The 19,120-nt window shown below is 42.5% G+C and overlaps 2 protein-coding genes across 2 annotated transcripts in view; both read right to left on the bottom strand.

The window, feature by feature from the left end:
* The window catches only part of IGF2R (insulin like growth factor 2 receptor), a 61,691-nt gene extending 55,880 nt beyond the window's left edge, over positions 1–5,811 (bottom strand). Inside the window, exon 1 of the mRNA XM_033055142.1 lies at positions 5,687–5,811. Coding sequence (XP_032911033.1) covers positions 5,687–5,790 — 104 coding nt within the window. The 5' untranslated portion in view covers positions 5,791–5,811. The remainder of the gene's footprint in view (positions 1–5,686) is intronic.
* Positions 5,812–17,904: 12,093 nt separating this feature from the next.
* MAS1 (MAS1 proto-oncogene, G protein-coupled receptor) lies at positions 17,905–18,894 on the bottom strand. The gene has a single exon (XM_033056587.1). The coding sequence runs from the start codon at positions 18,892–18,894 to the stop codon at positions 17,905–17,907; it is 990 nt and encodes a 329-aa protein (XP_032912478.1).
* Positions 18,895–19,120: the final 226 nt, after the last annotated feature.

Genomic DNA, 19,120 nt, shown 5'->3' with positions numbered 1-19,120 from the left:
GGCTCTGAAAACGGCAAGAAATTAAAACCAAAGCAGGTTTTACATGCAGAGAAAATGCATTTCAATCCAAACCAAAAATCTTCACAATGAAGCACCAGAAAGTTAGCATTTCTCAAATAGAGAACTAAAAATTTCTCAAGGGTTCCACTACTCTTTTTTTTTTGACTGGTTTTGGAAGATGACAAAAAGGTAACATACAATACTAAGGCACAACATTTTAGATCAAGCTGGGGTGTTCTTCAGTATGTTGTTGGTTTTTATAGAGACCTTGAAAGCTAAAATCTGTTTGTGAACGGAACAAGAATTTACACAACAGAATTATCACTCAGAGACTAAGGTTTTGCTTTCCCAGTTCTCTGTTATGAAATAGAGGAAATCAGCACCTTCAAGTCAGTTCACCCACAGGCCAGAAGCAAAAGAGAAACAAGATGAGCAGCCTACAGAACAGAAGCAAAGCAGCCACTGAAACCAGACCTTCCCTCTTCCCTGTAACAGGCCCCTGGGAAGGTTGAGAGATCCAGTCTGCACAAAAATATGAAATCCAATGTTCAGCCATGTTCCAAAGCACAACTTCAGGGGCACATAGAAGTGAAAATCAGAGCAGTATAGAAAAATATATAGTATTTTTCATAGTAGAAAATCAGCAGTTTCAGAGTAGTATTACTTTCATGGAGTTACAGAGACTTCTATTTTTTTTTTAATGTGTGGGAGGAGCAAGGTGGGATTTATTCATAGTAACAGCAAGCCTGGATGTAGCCTTAGCAGCTGTTCTCAGAGAGATGCAAAGTATTTTCACAGTAAAATCAAGAACTATTCCTCACACAACTAAGAATCTTGGCTTTAAATCAGTACCTGGGAATAGTTTCAAGTTGCATGTGCTCTACTTTCCTGTGAGATACAAGCTGACCTCTCAACTGCAATCCATAATGGAAACAATCTGTTGGCAACCACATTGCCTGTCCTGACCATGTGTGTCACATGGGACAGCTTGCTCAGCACTCACCTCCACCAGTGGTGATGCCTGATGTAATCACCTCTTTGCCAGAGCCAGACGAAGTTATCTCGTTTGAAGGGCTTAAGCTATCCTGCTTCAATGCAGTTGAGCTAGTTCAGGGAGCTGTTATATCAGCACCTTTAAAAAGCAACAGCCACGATCATGGGGTGGGGTGTGATGCAACCTCTGATCCAGGGGGCTCAATACAGATGCTACCTCACAGATTAAAACATTCAAACAGCCATTTCTGGAGCAGTTCAAGGTCAGGGCTCAAACACACTGTCTGCCCTGAATAAAACTGTCAGTTATTTTTGCTGAAACCACAACATGACAGCTTGCTTTCTGATAAACCCAGCTGTGAACTACCCCACAATTAAAGGGATGAAACACACGCCCAAGTCAATCCCCCCAGGGCAGGCTCTCCTGTCTTCTCCCAGTGTTGCTGGCCCAAGCACCTGACACAAGCTGGGACTGTCCTCTCTCAAAATTAACTCAGCAAAAACAACAGGTGCATGTGCTGTGTGTGATGGGGAGACTGAGCCTGGCCAGTTCCCCGTCTGGCTGACGGTGGTTTCTGGCCATGCACCAGCAGTGGGAGGCACAGAAGGAGGCAGGGCCAGCTCAGACCACTGTCAAAAGCAGTTGTCCAAGCAAGATCCAAACGAGTTATTGGTAATAACCTTGCCTGCAGGTCCAAATGAGTTATTGGTAGCAACATTGCCTCTAGGTCAACCTTTCCAGCTATTTAGCATTGGTTTTGAGACACTGAAGCAATCTCATGAAAAAGAAAATTAATCTACTTTTCAGCAAGCAGCAGCATCAAATGAGAGCTCTGCTTTTTTTAACCAATCAAAGCAACAATATGAAAAAAATAACATGAGGAAGGGAAAAGCAAGCCTAGTTTACTTTGTGATGAGAAGCTGAGGCACTGAAGTCAAACATGGTGCAAAAGGATAACTCCTGTCACAGCAAGTGCATCCCAACGCCAGAGCCACTTTGAGGTCTGAGCTCTAGGGAACCACTTCAAATCAGCAGAGCACCAGAGAGACAACTGCCACCCATCTCCAACAATAGTTTAAGCTTTTTGGTTCTCAAACTGTTACCTGAGAGATGAATGCTGGGAAGAACAGTGCACCCTGCTCCAAACAGCCATAAAGCATAGTCACAAAGAATCATGTGTTTCCTCTCTGGGGAGTGCACTGAAATAACTCATTTTGCTTAGGGGGTGTTATACAGACAATCTGGCAGAGAGACAAGGCAACCTACAACCACAGAGCTGGAAAGCAGATCCACATGTGATTATGCATCCGCACGAGTTTCTGCCCAGATGCTTCTCAGCTATCAGAGCACCGCAGAGATTAAACACATATCCAAACCTCTTTACCAGCAGTTTCAACCAGCACAATCTTAGGCAGACAAGATCAGGAACAATTTTCTGGATGGTCACTGAAAATTTGAAGCCTGCAGCTCACTTGTCATAGAAATCACTATTAGCTGTGACTACTATTTTCACATGAATGTGTATGGTAAAAAATCTCCATGTAAAAGCAAGCTCTCCTTACAGAATATGAATGCTTGAATGGCACAAAGTGCAGCCATCACTATGCCTCAAGAGCTTTTTAATCCATCCTTACCCATGCTTCATTCTGCTCTAGCTCACCCATCCCCTTTTCCAACTGCCACGCACACTGTGTATCTTCAGGCAAGTTTTCTTGCGTGTGTATCATGCATGACAGCCTTACAGCTACACCACAAGCTCTTCTGCTTTCTGCATCTAGAAGACATTTGGTCTTTCATGCTGCACTCCAAACCACAGCTACTACACCATTTTGCAGAATGCTTAAGAAAAGGTGTAATAGTCTGAAGTTAAAGTACGCAAGACCTATAGGAAGTGGCTTGTGCTGAGAAATCGCATTCAGACATTACAGCTTCCGAGGCATGTGAAACAACCAGTAATATCTTATTTATGACATCTCCCACTTAAATATGTCAAAGCAATTAATAGAGTTGAATGAGTGCACTCAAAGGTCACCTCTCTGTACTCAGCATGTGCTTCTTCACCAAGGCCAAGCAGAACACTTCGCGTTTCAAGAAGCACAGATGAGCACAGTTGTGGTTTCACAACAAAGGCTGAAAAGACAATGTTTTGAATGAACAGAAGTATAGGTACAGTCAGCTGTGGGAGTTGTGTTATTAAAAACTATGCATTTAACACAAAACTTACAACCCCAGAATTTGAAATTATGTAATAGCAATCCTGTGTTGTACAGCAGTTTGAGATTCCCTTACATCTAAATCTAAAACACTGAATCTAAAAATCACTGAAGTTATGCACCAGCTCCTCTCCTCGCAAGGGGACAAAAACATCACCAGTCACTAAATCACCTCTCATCCAGTGTAGATTTTCAGGCAAAACAGCCCACAGAGGACGCAGATTGTATTTGCTGCTCTATGATCATGTTCAAAACATATTCTGCATTTTTTTTTAGAAAGAAAAGAAAGTTACACCGCAACTTTTGCAGTGTTACGTAGAAGGTAAACCCAAACTGTCAAGATCTATTTTTAAGTAGATAGACTTAAATATCATGTCACAAAATTAACTCTAATTCCAGAATTTTTCCTGCATTGTAACATGAGAGATATAAGGGGCAAAAGAAAAACTGGGAGAGACTAAGCTGGCCAGTAACTTCCTATATCCAACCAGTTCCCTGTATTCTTTCCCAGGTACTCATACTGCAGCAATTCTGGAGATAAAGATAAAAAAAATTCCAACAGCAAGTCACATGACAGCCACAGTCAGCTGTTGGAGCACACACGAACAAAGGAGAAAGCATAACAGTGACTGAAGCCATGCCATTAGACAAAGTTTCAGAGAATGAAAGGTTTTCTTCTTCCCCCAGACCATCCAAGCATACCAGCAGTAAGGCTACACAAAACAAACAATGAAAACCTCCAACTCAAGTTTAAGTAGCCTCATGCCACAGTTATTGCGCAAAACAGTTTTGACACCTTTCCTCTTCCCTGCAAAACAGCTTTCCTACTCTTACTTAAAGGAGAGCCAGTGCCTCTTCTAGTCCCCAGAAATTTCCTTCTTTGCCCACCTTTTGACATTTACACACCAGTACACAAAACCAGGACACTGTTTTCTTAATAGCTGTAAAACAAATAAAAACCTTATTTTAAGCCACTACAAAAATTAATTGGTCAAGGACTTTTGGTTGAGAAAGCCACCAGTAGTGTGTTTGCATTGCCTGCATCATTCCTCACTTGGTACAGTTTTTTGGCAACTTGTACCCAAGAAGAAACCTCACCACTGAGCTCCATGGGGACATCCCACCTATCAGATCACAATTTCTTATTTTTTTCTTTTACCCATTATGGATTACTGGACATAAGTCCTTCAAAGCAGTTTTTTCTCCACCATAGCACAATAGCTATGTTGGGGAAATACCTGATTTTGAAGCAGTCCATCTTAAAAGGAAACCTGCTGATTGTGCTATCTACGTGCAAATTATTTTCACTTGCCAGGAGCAAAATGAGACCAGCTTAAATAATTTGCATCCAAAATGAGACTGCTTGTCTCTCCATAGACACTCTTAAATATTCCTCTAGTCATAGACACACAACAAAGCCAAGACAGACATTGACAGGAGTTAACATTACTCTCAGAGTAAAAACTGCTTGACAGCCAAATCATTTAGGACAAGTGTATTTGTTTTTTTAAAATTAAAAAAAAAAGCAATAAAACACCACCATCAAAAACCACTCAGAGTAGCTAAATTCTCTCCAGAAGCTACACAACAGTTTCTGATTTCTGTCTCAATTCTGCAATTTAGGGTGGTCATCTGACAAAAACCACACAATTTTTGGCACCCGTATGGGTTATTCTTGCAAGTCAACCAACTTTTTTCCCCTTTTTCATCATTTAACAATATCATATGCCAGATTCTGCCAGTCCATTCCCTCCAGCGATCCAACCTTCACCCTTAGTGCTACATTCACTCCGCTACACTGGTACCTTCTCAATGACATTGATTGAAATAATGTGTTCTTGTATGTACCCTGTATATTCTGGCTAAATAAGTAAGAAATTAAGACTGGCAAGATATTGGTACTACATTAAATTCACGGCTGAAATTAGAGTAGAAAAATATCAAGACATGAATGACGTGCTAAGTTTCCCAAAGCTTTCTTAACTCACCTCTAAGCAACCGAATGGCACATGGTGATACCCTTAGCAAGAAGCCAACTCTCAAGTGACATCCCTTCCAAACCAAAAACACTTTTGTGTTTTTCAGACTAGACCGACCACAGGCGACTTGCACAGAGTAAGTCTAGTCATCCTCTCACCCGCAGATTTCCTGTATCTGCAGAGATCCACGCAGAGAGGTCCCGGGGGGCACCGGCCCCTCAGCCGCCCCCCCGGGCTCCCAGCCCTGCTGCGCCTCTGCTATGGACCGGCCTCGGCCTCACGCCCGGGGACACGGCCGCCGCTTCCCCCGGACATCCCCGGCCTGACCCTTCACGGAACGGGCGACCAATAGCCCGGACGGCCGGGCCCGCGCTGCCGAGTCCCGGTGCTGCGCCGCCGCGGAGGGCAGGAGCGCCACGGGCACCAAGAGACACCCCCTTCCCCGTGCCCCCCGCACAGCCCTTCTCCAGCCGCCCCATCGCATCCCAGCGACAGCCCACCTGCACAGCTCCTGGTAGGAGTCGGGGAGGGCCGCGGCAGCCGCCGCGGAGGGCTGGAGCAGCGCCAGGAGGGCGCCGAGGAGCAGCGAGGCCATGGGCGCCATGGGCCGGGCTGCCCCGGGACGTCAGGCGGTGCCGGCGGCGCGTCATGTGACCGCCGCGAGCCCCGCCCCGTCATGTGACCGCCGCCATGTGCGGGCACGGCGCTCACGTGATGCGCCCCCCTCGCGCCCCTCACGCGGGACCCCGTTATAAACCCCCCAGCGGCCCGTGGGGTTACACCGCCATACCCAGGCACCGCCACATCGCCACACCCCGGCACCGCCACACCCCGGCACCGCCACACCCCGGCACCCCTGTCCCCGGGGCTGTGCCCGTGCCGCCTGCCCTGCTGGCTGAGGTGCGCGGGGCTCGGCCCGTGGGGCGCACTGCCACTGGCTTGGAATGTCCCGGAGCCTGTCCTGCGGAGGGCAATAAAGATTAAGGCACTGGAGCGGCTCTTAACAAGAACAGGTTGAGGGAGCTGGGACTGGAGAAGAGATCTCGTCAATGTCCACAAGTATCTTAAGGAGGAGTGCCAAGAGGATGTTTCCAGGCTCTCCTTGATGGACCCTAGCAATAGGGCAAGAGATAACGGGCAGAAGCTGATGCAGAGGAAGCTGCAGCTGACCATGAGGAGGAACTTTACAGTGCGGGTAACCGCTCACTGGAACAAGATTGTCCAGAGAGGTTGTGGAGTCTCCCTCACTGGAGATACTCAAGATCCATCTGAACACAATCGTGTGCTGTGGGTGACCCTGCTTGAGCAGGGAGGTTGGACCAGATGATCCCTTCAAGCCTGACCTATTCTATGATTCTGTGGCTTGGTGGCTGAGTCAAAGAAATGCTGTTTGGAAAGCATTAAATGGGCTTTTAAATAAGTTATTTGAAATGTGTAGTGAAATCTTGTGAGAGATCCAGAAACCCATTAGGGATGAAGTCTGAGGAGGCAATGGCAGTGATGTGGTTGGTTGTCTCACTGCAAGAATTATTACTGCAGCAGGGAAGCTGGTGTGGTGTAGAAATTACCCCTATTTCAAACAGAGGGCAGGAGGGGAGGCTTGCACAAGGCAGTAGCCTTGTCAGCAGGAAGTAGAGCTGTCCTATCTCCACTGCCTCCTGGCCTGCAGAGAAAAGCAATCCAGCCTGGAGCTTGCATAATTTTTTCCAGGATTTAGCAGATTTTAACTGCAATGTAAAGACTCAAAAGAAGTAATTAATTAGCTGTAAATCTTTATGAAGAAGTTAAGAAGAAAAGCACCCTTGAGAGTGGTATGAGGCATAAGGGTGGGTGAGTGAAAGAAAACTAAAAATTGCACTCATTAAACAGACACCTGTCTTGTGTGAAGAAATCCTGTTCTCTAATTATGAATGCTTCCCAAAAGTCATTTGCATTTAAAAAAAAAGACCTACAGCTGAAATCATTTTTCTTGCCCCATTCCCTAGCATCCATGAGAATGAGCCAGCACTGAAAATCTGCCTCTCTGGCAGTTCAGCCTGATTCCATGCTGCTGCGGCCTCCTTTTCCTCTCTTTTCTCTCAGATACAGCCCACCTTTATGGTAGCACTAGTTCTGCAGCAGGGCAGTCAGCTGTTTAAGATGCAGCTCTGGCTGAAAGCTGACATACTATTCTGATTGTTTTGTACAAAGTCTGCAGCTGTACCTGTCACCTGACTTACTTGGCTCACTGCATATCTGCACAAACACCAGCAGCAGCTCCAGAAGGGGGAGAGGAACTTCAGAAAAAGAATTAATAAAAGGGACTGAGTAAGAGCTGTTGTCCTCTACAGTTTTCTACTAGAAAATAATGGGTAATTGACAATTCTTTGTTTGGTTTTAACCTTCAGGGGATTCCTGAAAGTTCCAGATCTTTTTACCCAAAAATCCCTCATCTGCTTTTAAGATTCCAGCCTGTATAGTTTAAAGAGAAGCTTGATGGCACCAAGTCAAAGGCTCAAAAAGACAAAAGCAGTTGACAAAAAGAATACCAAGTCTGTTAGTTCTGTGGTTATGTTTGTTAAACTTTGCTGCTCTGCTGGCAGGACTGGCATCACTCACTTTACACAGAGCAGTGCAAATAGAAGAGACTTGCTGGAAATCCTGTCTCTGCTTATCAACTTGAATTAAAAATGTATCAGCCAGGAAATTCACTGCAGTCAACAGAGCAGGCAGACATTCTGTAGCTGCTGATTTTATTAGTTACCCAGGTTTCTGCAAATTCTGCAATTTTCTTTGTGTAGATTTAAGTACCTGAGTGACTCCACAGAAGACAATGTGACAGCTCACCTTGGTAACATTAAGAATACATATAAATATGGGCCTGGCAGTGCAGAAACAGTTAATTTCAGTTATCTGATAAGAGCTAAATCAAAGTTGTTTACTGACAAAAGAATGAAGAAGTTTAGAGTGGCATTCTTCACTCTTTTGTACTGCTATGAACACTTAGGCCTCTCTATTTCCACAAGACTTCAGAGCAGTTTCTTTGCATGCAGAGAAAAGTATGTGAACAGCTATCTAGCAAGAAGGAAAGGAATTGAAATACCTGAGTAAAAAATCCCGGTTAGAAAGGAAAAAGAATGAACCAGAAATTCTCCTTTCATCTGCCTTGCTAATACATTAGCATCAGCCTAACAATGACCCAGTGTTGCAATGCAGCAAGGGTGCTGCAGAAATATGAAATGCACAATGTTAAGTGCAAATACTTTTGAAATAAAATTAAATTTGCAAATTCCAATCATGTGATTGTTTCCATTTACTACATATTTTCCTTAACCTTCATAATCTGGTAGATACAGCAGTTCTCTCAAGATTTTCTGCCATGCTTAAAGCTAGCTACATGCAATAGAAATTGTCAGGAGCTATGTGTCGGTGATTTTTGTATCTAAAACTATGTTTTGCAAATAGCCCATAGGAATAGGCCATTCTGAGTATCATTTATGAATAATAACGTAAATATTTACCTTCCATGCTTAATCACACTGTCATCTCAGCTAACCACATCCCCTGGCAGAGTGTTAAAATATTCTGAAATTTTTGTAACTGTTGTAATCTTACCTTTTCCTTTCCCTCAGGAGAAGTTCAGCATGATGGCTGCTAGTTATGTGGAGCAAATCCGAGTACACCTGCAAGTCATGCTCTGATTTCCGTGTTATGGATGGTTTTCAGTAGACACAGTGTCATGAATAAGTGAGGGATACACAGGTCCTCCAGGATTCTTCTTTTCGTCTTGCCAGGTGTCAAATGTCACATCATTTCTTGTTCTTCTGACTCACGGTCTTGCTTCCTGTGGCCACCATCAGCTGTGCAGGTCAGGCTGGCTGAGAAGCAGCTCACTCTTACTGTTACTGTCTCAGTTCCCTTTAACACTCACATCTGATCTCTATTATTTTCAGTAATAGAAACAAAAAAAATAATAATTTCAGCATCTAGAGCTGTTTTTACATTTAATTGCGAGAAATTCATTCTCCAGTGAGGTCTGGACAGTTTGTTTCTATCTGTCTGTAACCTACATTATGTTAAAGCAATTTTATACTTCATGGAAACTTCATAAGGCTCTTCCATGGAGCTGCACAGTTTTTCAGAAGGCGCAGATGTGCCACTCACTGGGTAGTTTCTCCTTCTTTCCTCTTCTCTTGCTTGCTATACTATACTTCAGTCTGCCTAGTATCACTCCCATTGCCATTACTTCTGAATGCTCTTTATTCTTTTTGCTGCTTGTTCAGTCTTTCACCTTTTCTCTAATGCTTTCTACTTCCTTCTGGTCTGCGTCTACTCTCCTTAGTATTTTTAAAGGCAAGCTCTTGATAAGAGCTACCTTCTGATTTGTTGTGTTGAGTTATCCTGCTTTACAACAATTCTTGTTGAGGAAAATGGTCCTTGATGACCTTGTTTTGCAGACTTAGGTTTAGGCTTCCCAATGCAGTTAGGGAGATAATTAATGACATTTCCTAATCTAGATGGTACTGTTCAATGATACTGTAAAAGAATATCAACTTTGTCTGAACACTTCGACTTTATGTGAAATCTTTGTCTTGTTGGGAAAATCCCTACGTGCTGTACTCAGTGTTTGCACTGAAAAGGGCACTGTTTTGTGCTGTGGCTTAGAAGGTTGGTGTTGATAATATAGAGATGTTTTGGTTATTGCTGAGCAGGGCTTACACAGTATCAAGGTCTTTTCTGCCTCTCATCCCCCTACTACCGAGAGGGCTGGGGATGGACAAGGCATTGGGAGGGGACACAGGCGGGACAGCCAGCCCCAGCTTGACCTCAGGGATATCCCACACCATACAGCTTCACGCTCACATGCAGGGCTGGGGGAAGGGGGAAGAGGAGGGGATGTTTTGGGGAGACACTGTTTGCTTCCCAAGTTACTGTTGCACATGATGAAGCCCAGCTTTCCTGGAGATGTCTGAACAACTACCTGCCGATGGGCAGCAGTGAATGAATGCCTTGTTCACTTTGCTTGTGGCCTGGCTTATGCTTTCCCTATTAAATTGTCTTCATCTCAGCCTTTGTCACTTTTACCCTTCCAGTTCTCCTCCTGGAGGGGAGTGAGCAAGCAGCTCATGGGGCTTGGTTGCCAGCTGGGTCTAAACCGCTACACTAACCTAGAGTAGCTGAAAACAGCTGTGGATCCTTGGTTGGAAGAAGTGCAAGCTGGTGCAAGATATGTAAAGACCACTTTTTTTGATGGCAAAAACCTGCGGCTATCTTGTGTGGAGCTGAAGTTGAAAAATGAATCATCTGGAAGTCTTACTGCTCCATCATGTTGGATTTTTATTGTAAGACAATAGGCAGCATTTCTTTTTCTAATTCAGTAGTTATTTCACCTAATTCAATAGTATTATGTAAGGGAATGTGTTGTCATCTGTTCCTTCTTGATTGTTACAATGTAGCTGATAAATTTCTGGTTTGCTGTATTTTTCTTGGTTCTTCATAATGGGAAATTACAAAGAAAAAGAGATTCTTCTTTCCCATGTTGCCAAAGGGCACTAAAATCAAAATTCTATTTTCAGCATCATACTTAAAATTTAACAAACTTCATACTCAACAGAGAAATTAACAAACTGGTTTTGTTTAAAGCATCAAGGCTCAACCTACTTTTTTTTCTTCCTAGTTCTCTCGGGGAAAAGAACTGAGCAAGAAAGTTCTTGCATGATGTGCTATTTGTGGAGGACTAAAAATATGTGGTATACTTTATTCAGGTGATTCTCCAATCCCCTGTCTTGCTAGAATTTATTGATATATTCTGATGATACATTTATGTATTCTGTCCATGCCTATATATTTGTTTTTATAGCCGCATTGATAAAGAGGTTTAGGTCAGTATTAAACTTCTTCTAGAGGTGCATTTTATTTCCATTACATTTGTCTGTAAAACGTTTTAAGATATCTGAAGTAGAAGAAGGAAGTTTACGTATTAACTTACTTAGAAGAAAAGTAGCAATCCTTTTTTTAAATAGTAGATATCACATTGCTATGAATGTTTCATATTCACAAGTTGCTGAAGGAGATAGGGTAGAGAAAAATAAGTATCAGTGTATACATGAAGGCCCAGGTAAGCCATTATGGTATTGAATAAATGGTTCAATTAGGGAATCACATTAGATCATAAAAACTGGTTGCACATGTGGAAGACAAGACAAGAAGGGTATCTCCATAGTGCACTGTTTTGGATCTGTAATATTGCCATCTGAATCAGTGCAGTAAGCCAGATTTTCCTTGCCTTTTTTCAGTCAGAGCCAGAGTAAAATGAACAGAAAGTGTATAAACACGATAGTGAATGTGCTAAGGAATATGCATCAGACAGACATGGAATGACAACTGTCTGAAGAGTTTTCTGCCATTTTTTCATGTACTGACATGACATTTAAAGATATGATAGATGTTACAATGGGGAAGAAAATCTTACAGTTCACCCTTACTGAAGTGAATAAGCACCATAGTAGAAAAATTGTTAGTAATAAATAATAATGATGTTATCAGACAGTTATTACCGTAGCAGTTGAAATAAAGTAGTATTAGGAAATACCATGTATGTGCTCATCCAAAATAGGGTAGAAGGTTTGTCCTACACAAGATAGAAAATAGTCTTCTCTGTATATTATTTGTCTTAACTTTTACCTTTCCAATGTTCTAATGTGTGCTCACACCTCAGATCCTGCTCCCTATGATGTTGAAACAGGTGGAACTTTCTCATTAGTTAGCTGTAATTCGTCTTTAAAGCCTTCAATAGAACTACTTGGAGGGATTTTCTGTGTCTTTTCTTTCTTGCCACTCCACACAAAGCAATAATGAGGAGACTGACACTGGTGATAGGCAGTGATGCTGAAAGCTTGTTGAGTCCTTTTGGCAGTGTTTGTTATCCCAGTGCTACAGAAGGGACATGATGTCATGAGCATGGCCAAGAGGAGAACATGATAGCTGCAGTGACTCTGAGTACACAGGGTAGGAGGCATCAAATCTCTGCAGAATTTTACAAGCATTATGCGAATGATGAAACTGAAGGGAAGTATGAGGGAAGTACACAGTAGGAAGCTCAGGATGGATAGCAAGCTGAGAGATGCACGGCATATGTCTGCCCAAGGAGTTAAAATAGTTGTGCTGTAGGCTTGAAGTCTTCTGCCACAGGGATTAAACAAGGAGAACCCACAGGATGGCACATGCGGTAGCTGAATGATGCTTTGGGAGGTACCATCAAATCCAGACACAGAAAAGTACAGAGAAAAGTTTCTCCGCACTGAGAAACAGAGGCTAGTGTTGTACTCAACTGTTATCTACACTAACAGATAAATGAACCAAAAGAGAGATGATAATATAAAGAATATAGTTAGTGAGCAGAGCTATATTTACAGAGGAACTCAGCCAGGTCAAAGTTAGCAATAGAGATGTTGTTTACTCTTCAGACACTGGTCTGACAGGCTCAGCCTGTCCCCTGGCTAAGGGCAGGTCCATTCCAGGCCAAGCCCAGGGGAAAAAAAAAATCAAAATTAGCCCAAACAAAAATGTCTGGTTGTATATATTTATTTTCACAAAATAATTACATTTTGCTGTAGTACATAATTGAGTATAGTCATTGAGCTTAGCATATGTGTTCATCTGAAAGACTTGACTTGTAACAGAGAACGTTTTCCTATAAATAATATAAAAAATCTGAAGCACATATGTCACTCTTGAGTTAAAAAATAAATCCAGACAGACCAAAGACGACATAAAACATAAAACACCCTCCTTTAATGCATTTAAGTAAATGGGGGTTTTGTTCTAAGATTGAACAGTGACACCAAGATGTTCCCTCTATCTTCTGCACATAGCTGTTAAGTTTTACATCTCTTTGTAGACTATACCTAAAAATACTGATTCTACTAGTATTTTAATTCTTTACCTCAAAAATCTGTTAACTTTTGTCATTGAAATTGCTATATATTTGCTATAATGTCCATTTTTCAGGAGCCATATTTTTTATAAAGCAAATTCTTAACAGGAGAAATAAATAATTAAAAGTTATGCCAATTCCAGAGATGCTTTGTGTCCAGCTCTAAGAGAAAAAAATTAGTTGCTTTGTATTGCATCTTGCTTAGTGGTACTAGATGATGGAATCCAAGTAAGAATTTCATCCTCCTATTCCTGAAGACAATCCTTTAGAATAACCATGCAATACAATAGTTCTGTGAAAATGTTGAAGACGTAAAAAACTCGTACAGCTTTCATGGAGGTCAGGCGTTTCTGTTGAAGAGAAATCCATTGAAAGTTACCAAGTGTAATGTTTTCTAGACCAAAGTGTTTCTGAGCTGATAATTGCTGAAAACTTGCAGAGGATGAGAAAGACGAATATATGTGTTTGCTCTGTTCCTTCTCCTCTGTAGGCATCTGCTTGTGAACACTGCTGGAGACAGGATTTGGGGCCAGCTGGATACAGCCACAGCCACTCCCTCCCCTTTCCTACCCTTCATATTTCTGAAACAACTGAAGCAAGGACTCTAGAAACACTTAACTAAATCTGCAGCAGGTCCAGTCCTGTGTATTTAATGAGGCAAGAGTCCAGTTTGGATAAAAAAGTAGGTTGCAATCATATAATTAAAAATGGAATGGTTATATGCAAGGAAGAAGTATTAGAATCATGCAGACTGTCTCAGTGCCTCTTTTTAAAATTCAATGTTTTGCACCTTTAATACTTTTGTTTGAATGTGCATCCTGATGCTTCATCTTTTAGGCTTGTGTGAGTCAACTGGAAAATAAAATAATTCCATGTGGACATCACATAAGTGCCTGGGCAACCAAATAGAAAGCAAACTGGCTTTCTGGGTGGATGGCTAGCTAGAAACCCTGTGTAGTGGATTTTAATGAGTTATTTCTGCATGGAGCCGGGAAGAGAAGCAGCAGCTTACACAAATAGCAGGCAGCATTGTATGGTGTGAGCTATACACAAACTCACGCTGAATTTCTGCTTTCCCCTTGACCTGGTACCATCTGAGAATATCTTCTGCTGGCCAGTATCATCACTAGCCTGCTCATAAACCTAGTGTATGGATCATGGTCTCCCTGAGACTTGCACAGGAGGAGGACTTGAGAAGGACTCGAGAAGGACTCTTTCTGTGGTGCATAGGGAGCCAGACAATCTGTCTCGGGCTTTTTGGAGGACCCTGCAAATGAACTGTCCCTCTTAGCCTCGCTGCACAAAGTGACCTCAGGCATTTTACCAGGGAATGCTGTGGACTTGTGGATTGTTCTCATGCTAGGAAAGGGAAGTTCGTTGTTTGCAGCAACCAGTACAACTGGGAAGCATTTCAGCTTCCCTTAGAGAATTTCCCAGGGTATGGTCCAGGCTAGAAGTAAACTGGGCAATATCTTGTTCCTCACTTCTCTGCCCTTGTTGTCACAAGGACAGATCACAAAGTCTGTGAGCTATAGAGGAAAGCTGCTGCATAAACTCATCACCATAATTTTGGGCCTGAAACAGCAGTCTGCTCCATATCATCCTCTCCACCCAGGGAGTAGCTACAAGAGCAAAAACTCTTCTGTGCCTAGGGATAACTTTTCTCCTTGTATTTCTAGTCATACTTTTGCATACACAACATTCGCTAGTATCAAGTTGATCAGAAGCCTGGTAAAGAGAGTTTTAACAAAGTAAGCTCTATAGTGGGAGTTACTTTCCTGAATAATTCCTTGTCTTGACTGCACAGCAAAATTACATTCTTATTGCCCCAGACATTACAAGAGATAACCAAGAGATAGTTGCTGTTCTGAAGTGCCTGTAGTGCAAACATGAAAGCACAACATTGGAGGCAAAATAATATAACTCTCATTTTACAGACAGAAAAGAGTGGCACAGACAGATTAGATGCCAATACTGCATTAAAAGAGAACTCACATCTCTAAACTCCATAGCTAGTACTTGACCCACAAGACCACCTTTCCTATTCTGCACCACTACAGAGTGCTTAAACCATCTGATCTGCACAGTGGTATTTCAATCTCTCCCACAGTTGCAAATAATTTTTAAAGATGCAAGCTGGTGGAGAAAATAATTTTTAAAGATGCAAGCTGGCGGAGAATCACATCCTTGTTACATCCTTGTGACAAATTGTCACATTTTCCCTGTCTTGGGTTATTTCATTTTTTTTAATCATGGCATCATGTGCTTATTACTTCCCCTTGTACTGCAGCCTGTCTGCACAGAGAACAGTCACCAGGTGCTATGATAAAGAAGAAAGAACATACATCATTTATTTACATCTCTCCACTGGGAAATACTAATAATTTTTCAACTCCTATATGTTCATTCTTTGTCCTTCTGGATGTTCATCTCATGCTGAGTGTTAATTTTCGTTGCTCTGTGAACTGATCTATGGACCTTTGTCCAAAATCTGAAATATTTGGAGGCATGGCCAGGTGAAAAGGGGTAAGAAGCTAAAAGTCCTAGAGCACCTATTCAGCTCACAAGCATCCCAATTGCCCTACTGCATATTACTGCCTCTTGAGATCTACTGCCCTGTATGCATAGTGATCCTTAACCCAAGCCTGTTGTAATAATCTGGATATGTTTAAGCTCTGTAAATCATATGCCCTACCTCACCTGAATGACTCTGACAGAACTGGGTTACATGCGTGGTTACAGCAGAAGCATGTGTTGAAGATGCTTCCTGCAATGCTGCCCCTCTCTCTAGTTCTCTGTGTGATTATTGTAGAGGGTTTTGAGGCAAGGGTAGGGAACAGTTTTAAAGGAAAGTCTAGGGTTTTTTTGGTGGAAGTTAGATCTACCCTAGTATTTAAGTATATGGCATTCAGCAGTGTTGACAAATTTCCTGACAGTCCCCCAGCCCTCAGGAGCTGCATGACACACGTGTATGTGGACACTGCACTCACTTTTCCCCCGGCTCTCCCTCACAAGGTGTCCACAGACCTACTTGCCCTATCCTGCTCTCCCCATTCCAACAGCACAGTAGATCTCTGCCCTAAAAGAGAAACAGACTTCGCTCATCTGCTGCCTGAAGCAGTAGAGGTGACAAGCCTGGGACTAGAGTTTCAAAGACAAAAAACTGGGACAAGTGGAGAGGCTGTCATGGAAAAAGGTTCTGATGGAGTGAGGGACTCAGGAAGATGTAGGAGTAACCTCTTCGTTCTCCCAAGTCTTTTCTACAATGACACATTGCAAGACTTTAATGTAAGGAGGAAAGGGCACATGTGTAGAAAGAACATTTATCCTTCTGAGATCTCTTCTTTACATGAATTCCCATCCAATCCTCTGTCTAAACCTAAAATCTTCCTTATTCCAGGACTGGCAGTCTTTCAACAAAGGAGGGGTGGGTTGTATTTTTCTTTCCCCAGTTAGCTATTAAGTGTGCCAATGGAAACTTGGCGGGAAGCTGAAGATGCTGCTTTTGCTTGTGAGGGGAGGTCTCAGTTCCTGCTGAATTTGGAGCTCCATGGGGGCCAGAAGCAAACGCATGTCTCTTTGAAAATGCCACAGTGCTCTGACTGCCAAGATCTCCCATGTTCTGTGTGATAAAGCTCATCTGGCCCCATCCTCTCTTTCCTGTTGTCCTCTGCACTCTGCAGCTTAGTTGGCTATAGTTGGGTAAGTGGCCCTGGGAATTAAACTCCACAAAATACCAGTCCCAGCACTCTGGCATACTACAGAGGGAGGCAGGCAGCTGGAACACTGTGGCTGGTTGTAGCTCCAGTTATTCGTTGTGTGAGGCACCTTTCTTTTTTCTGTTTTTCCAAAACTGGTTCTTATAAAACAGAGAGGCCACACAGGGAATATATATTCTCCAAAGAAGAGATAAATACTGGGTATGTTGCTGGAACAGCAAACGTTGGGACTGACTTTCTCATAGACTCCTTGAATATCTAAACCTACAGGAATGCTGACATTTTAAGGATAAGCCAGCCCCACCCTTCATAATTAGGGCAAAAGCCCTCTGTGAGCTGGCAACATCCCTACGTTGCCAGATACACCTATGTGTCAAGTACCAAATTATCCAAGGACCCAGAGACGTGTCAATGTCAGTGGAAATTGTGCAATATATGCTTTGAAAACAAATTCTGTAGTTTAACAAGGGATTAATTTGGCCGTTTAATATATACTTGAATGTCTTGCTAGATCAAAGTTACACCGCATGTGCTTGGCTGTGTGTGGGGAGTTACCGTCATACGTGGATTTCTTCCTCTGTTTCCCCCAGGGAGCAGCTCATTTGCGCACTTAAATGAGTTGGAAACAGCTGAAACTAAATCCCAGTATGTAATGTGAATCCTGTGTTTAGTGGGTTTGACTTTTAAAAATGCAAACGCACAGAGGCCCTGATGACTTCAATAGCATTTATGGGTGCTCGGTGCTTTTATAAATGTCACACTATTTATAACATATTTCTGTGTCCTTTTTTTATATTCTCTGTTGGCCTGTCTCTTTTTCACAGTGGTATCTTTGATTGGCATAGTCACATCAGAATGTAGTATGTGTTTGAATAATCAAGAAAATACAAATTTAAAAAAAAACCCAAACAAATGAAAGTTATCTTTATTCTAGTCCATGTTTTTCCACTGCTCAACCACCAAACAATAACAACACCATTTCACCACTGCTTTTTACATTCTCTGAAAAATACTTTTAGTTTTGCAGTGGTTTATTAAACGTTCCACATCCAATTATTTGCCCCAAGAGTTTCCCCCCTAAGCTTTAGAAAATTGTTTCGGCTATATCCAAACTCATGCCAACTTCCTGGCTTCTCGGCCGCAAGCCATCAGTGAGAGCTCTGCTGAGAACCACTTTGAGGCTCTCCTTGAACCTCTTCTTCTTGCTGCTTCCTACAAAGAAGTAAACCAGGGGGTTGATGCTACTGTTAACAGTGGAGAGAACAATGGTGACGTGGTTCTGCTGGCTGAGCAAAGATGACCAGTGGTGGTAATTCAGAAGATACAACAGCCTCATAGGCATGGCAAAGATGAGAAAGACAATGACTGTGACCACAATGATGATGTAGAGCTTTGACGAATGAGGTCTCAGGGACTTACGGTGAATCCTGATAACCAAAATCAGGCTGGACAGAATCATTAGAGGAATGAAGATCATGAAAGTCAGGATCCATGTGAAGATGAGCAATGCTTGGCAATGGTTGCCGTCGTCAAATTGTTCTTTGGTTGAATCATCTTTGCATGTTAAATATTCGGCTACTGTCATGAAAAAAGACAGAGTCCACAGAATTGCACACACAATTGCCGATTGATGCTGTGACCGGTGGCATCGGTACCAGATGGGGTAAACAATAGACAGACACCTCTCAATACTGATGGCTGTCAGGAGATAGAGACCAGTATTATAGCCAAGAAGGAACACAATAGATAGTGTGGTGGTTACATAATAGTAAAAACCGTATGCGAATCCAAAACCAGCAATGTACTCAATTGACAAAATAAAAGTACAAAGCAGTAAGGAGATATCAGCAATGGACAAGTGTGTGATGTACGCAGTGAATGGGTTTCTTTTGATCTGGAAGCAGAGGCACCAGAGGACAATTCCATTTTCACAAAAACCCAGGAAGGAGATGATCATAATTACCCAAAGTGGGGTCAATATCTCCCAGACCCTTTCCTGTGTAGAAATGTTTCTGTGCATTGAGATGTTCTCTGTGCCTTCGCTGGGATGAAACGTTATGTTTGACTCATCCATGGGGAAAGCTCAAGTTTGGATAGCACAGCTCTTCCTTCTGTAAATATGTATAAAAATATACTGTGAGCATTGTGTGCTCCTCCCCTCCCCCTTTTCCTTCTGTTTTGTGGACCCTCAGTTTCTGGTCATACATGAAGGCCTTGGCAAAAGAACACCAGCTTTGATATACTGATGCTAGCTAAAACCCAGTTGGAACTGCTCTTGGCAATGTTAAGGATTGCTAAGC

The sequence above is a fragment of the Catharus ustulatus genome, chromosome 3 (genome assembly GCF_009819885.2).
Source record: "Catharus ustulatus isolate bCatUst1 chromosome 3, bCatUst1.pri.v2, whole genome shotgun sequence".
In the NCBI taxonomy this organism is placed as follows: domain Eukaryota; kingdom Metazoa; phylum Chordata; class Aves; order Passeriformes; family Turdidae; genus Catharus; species Catharus ustulatus.
This window is presented reverse-complemented; position numbering and strand designations above follow the sequence as displayed.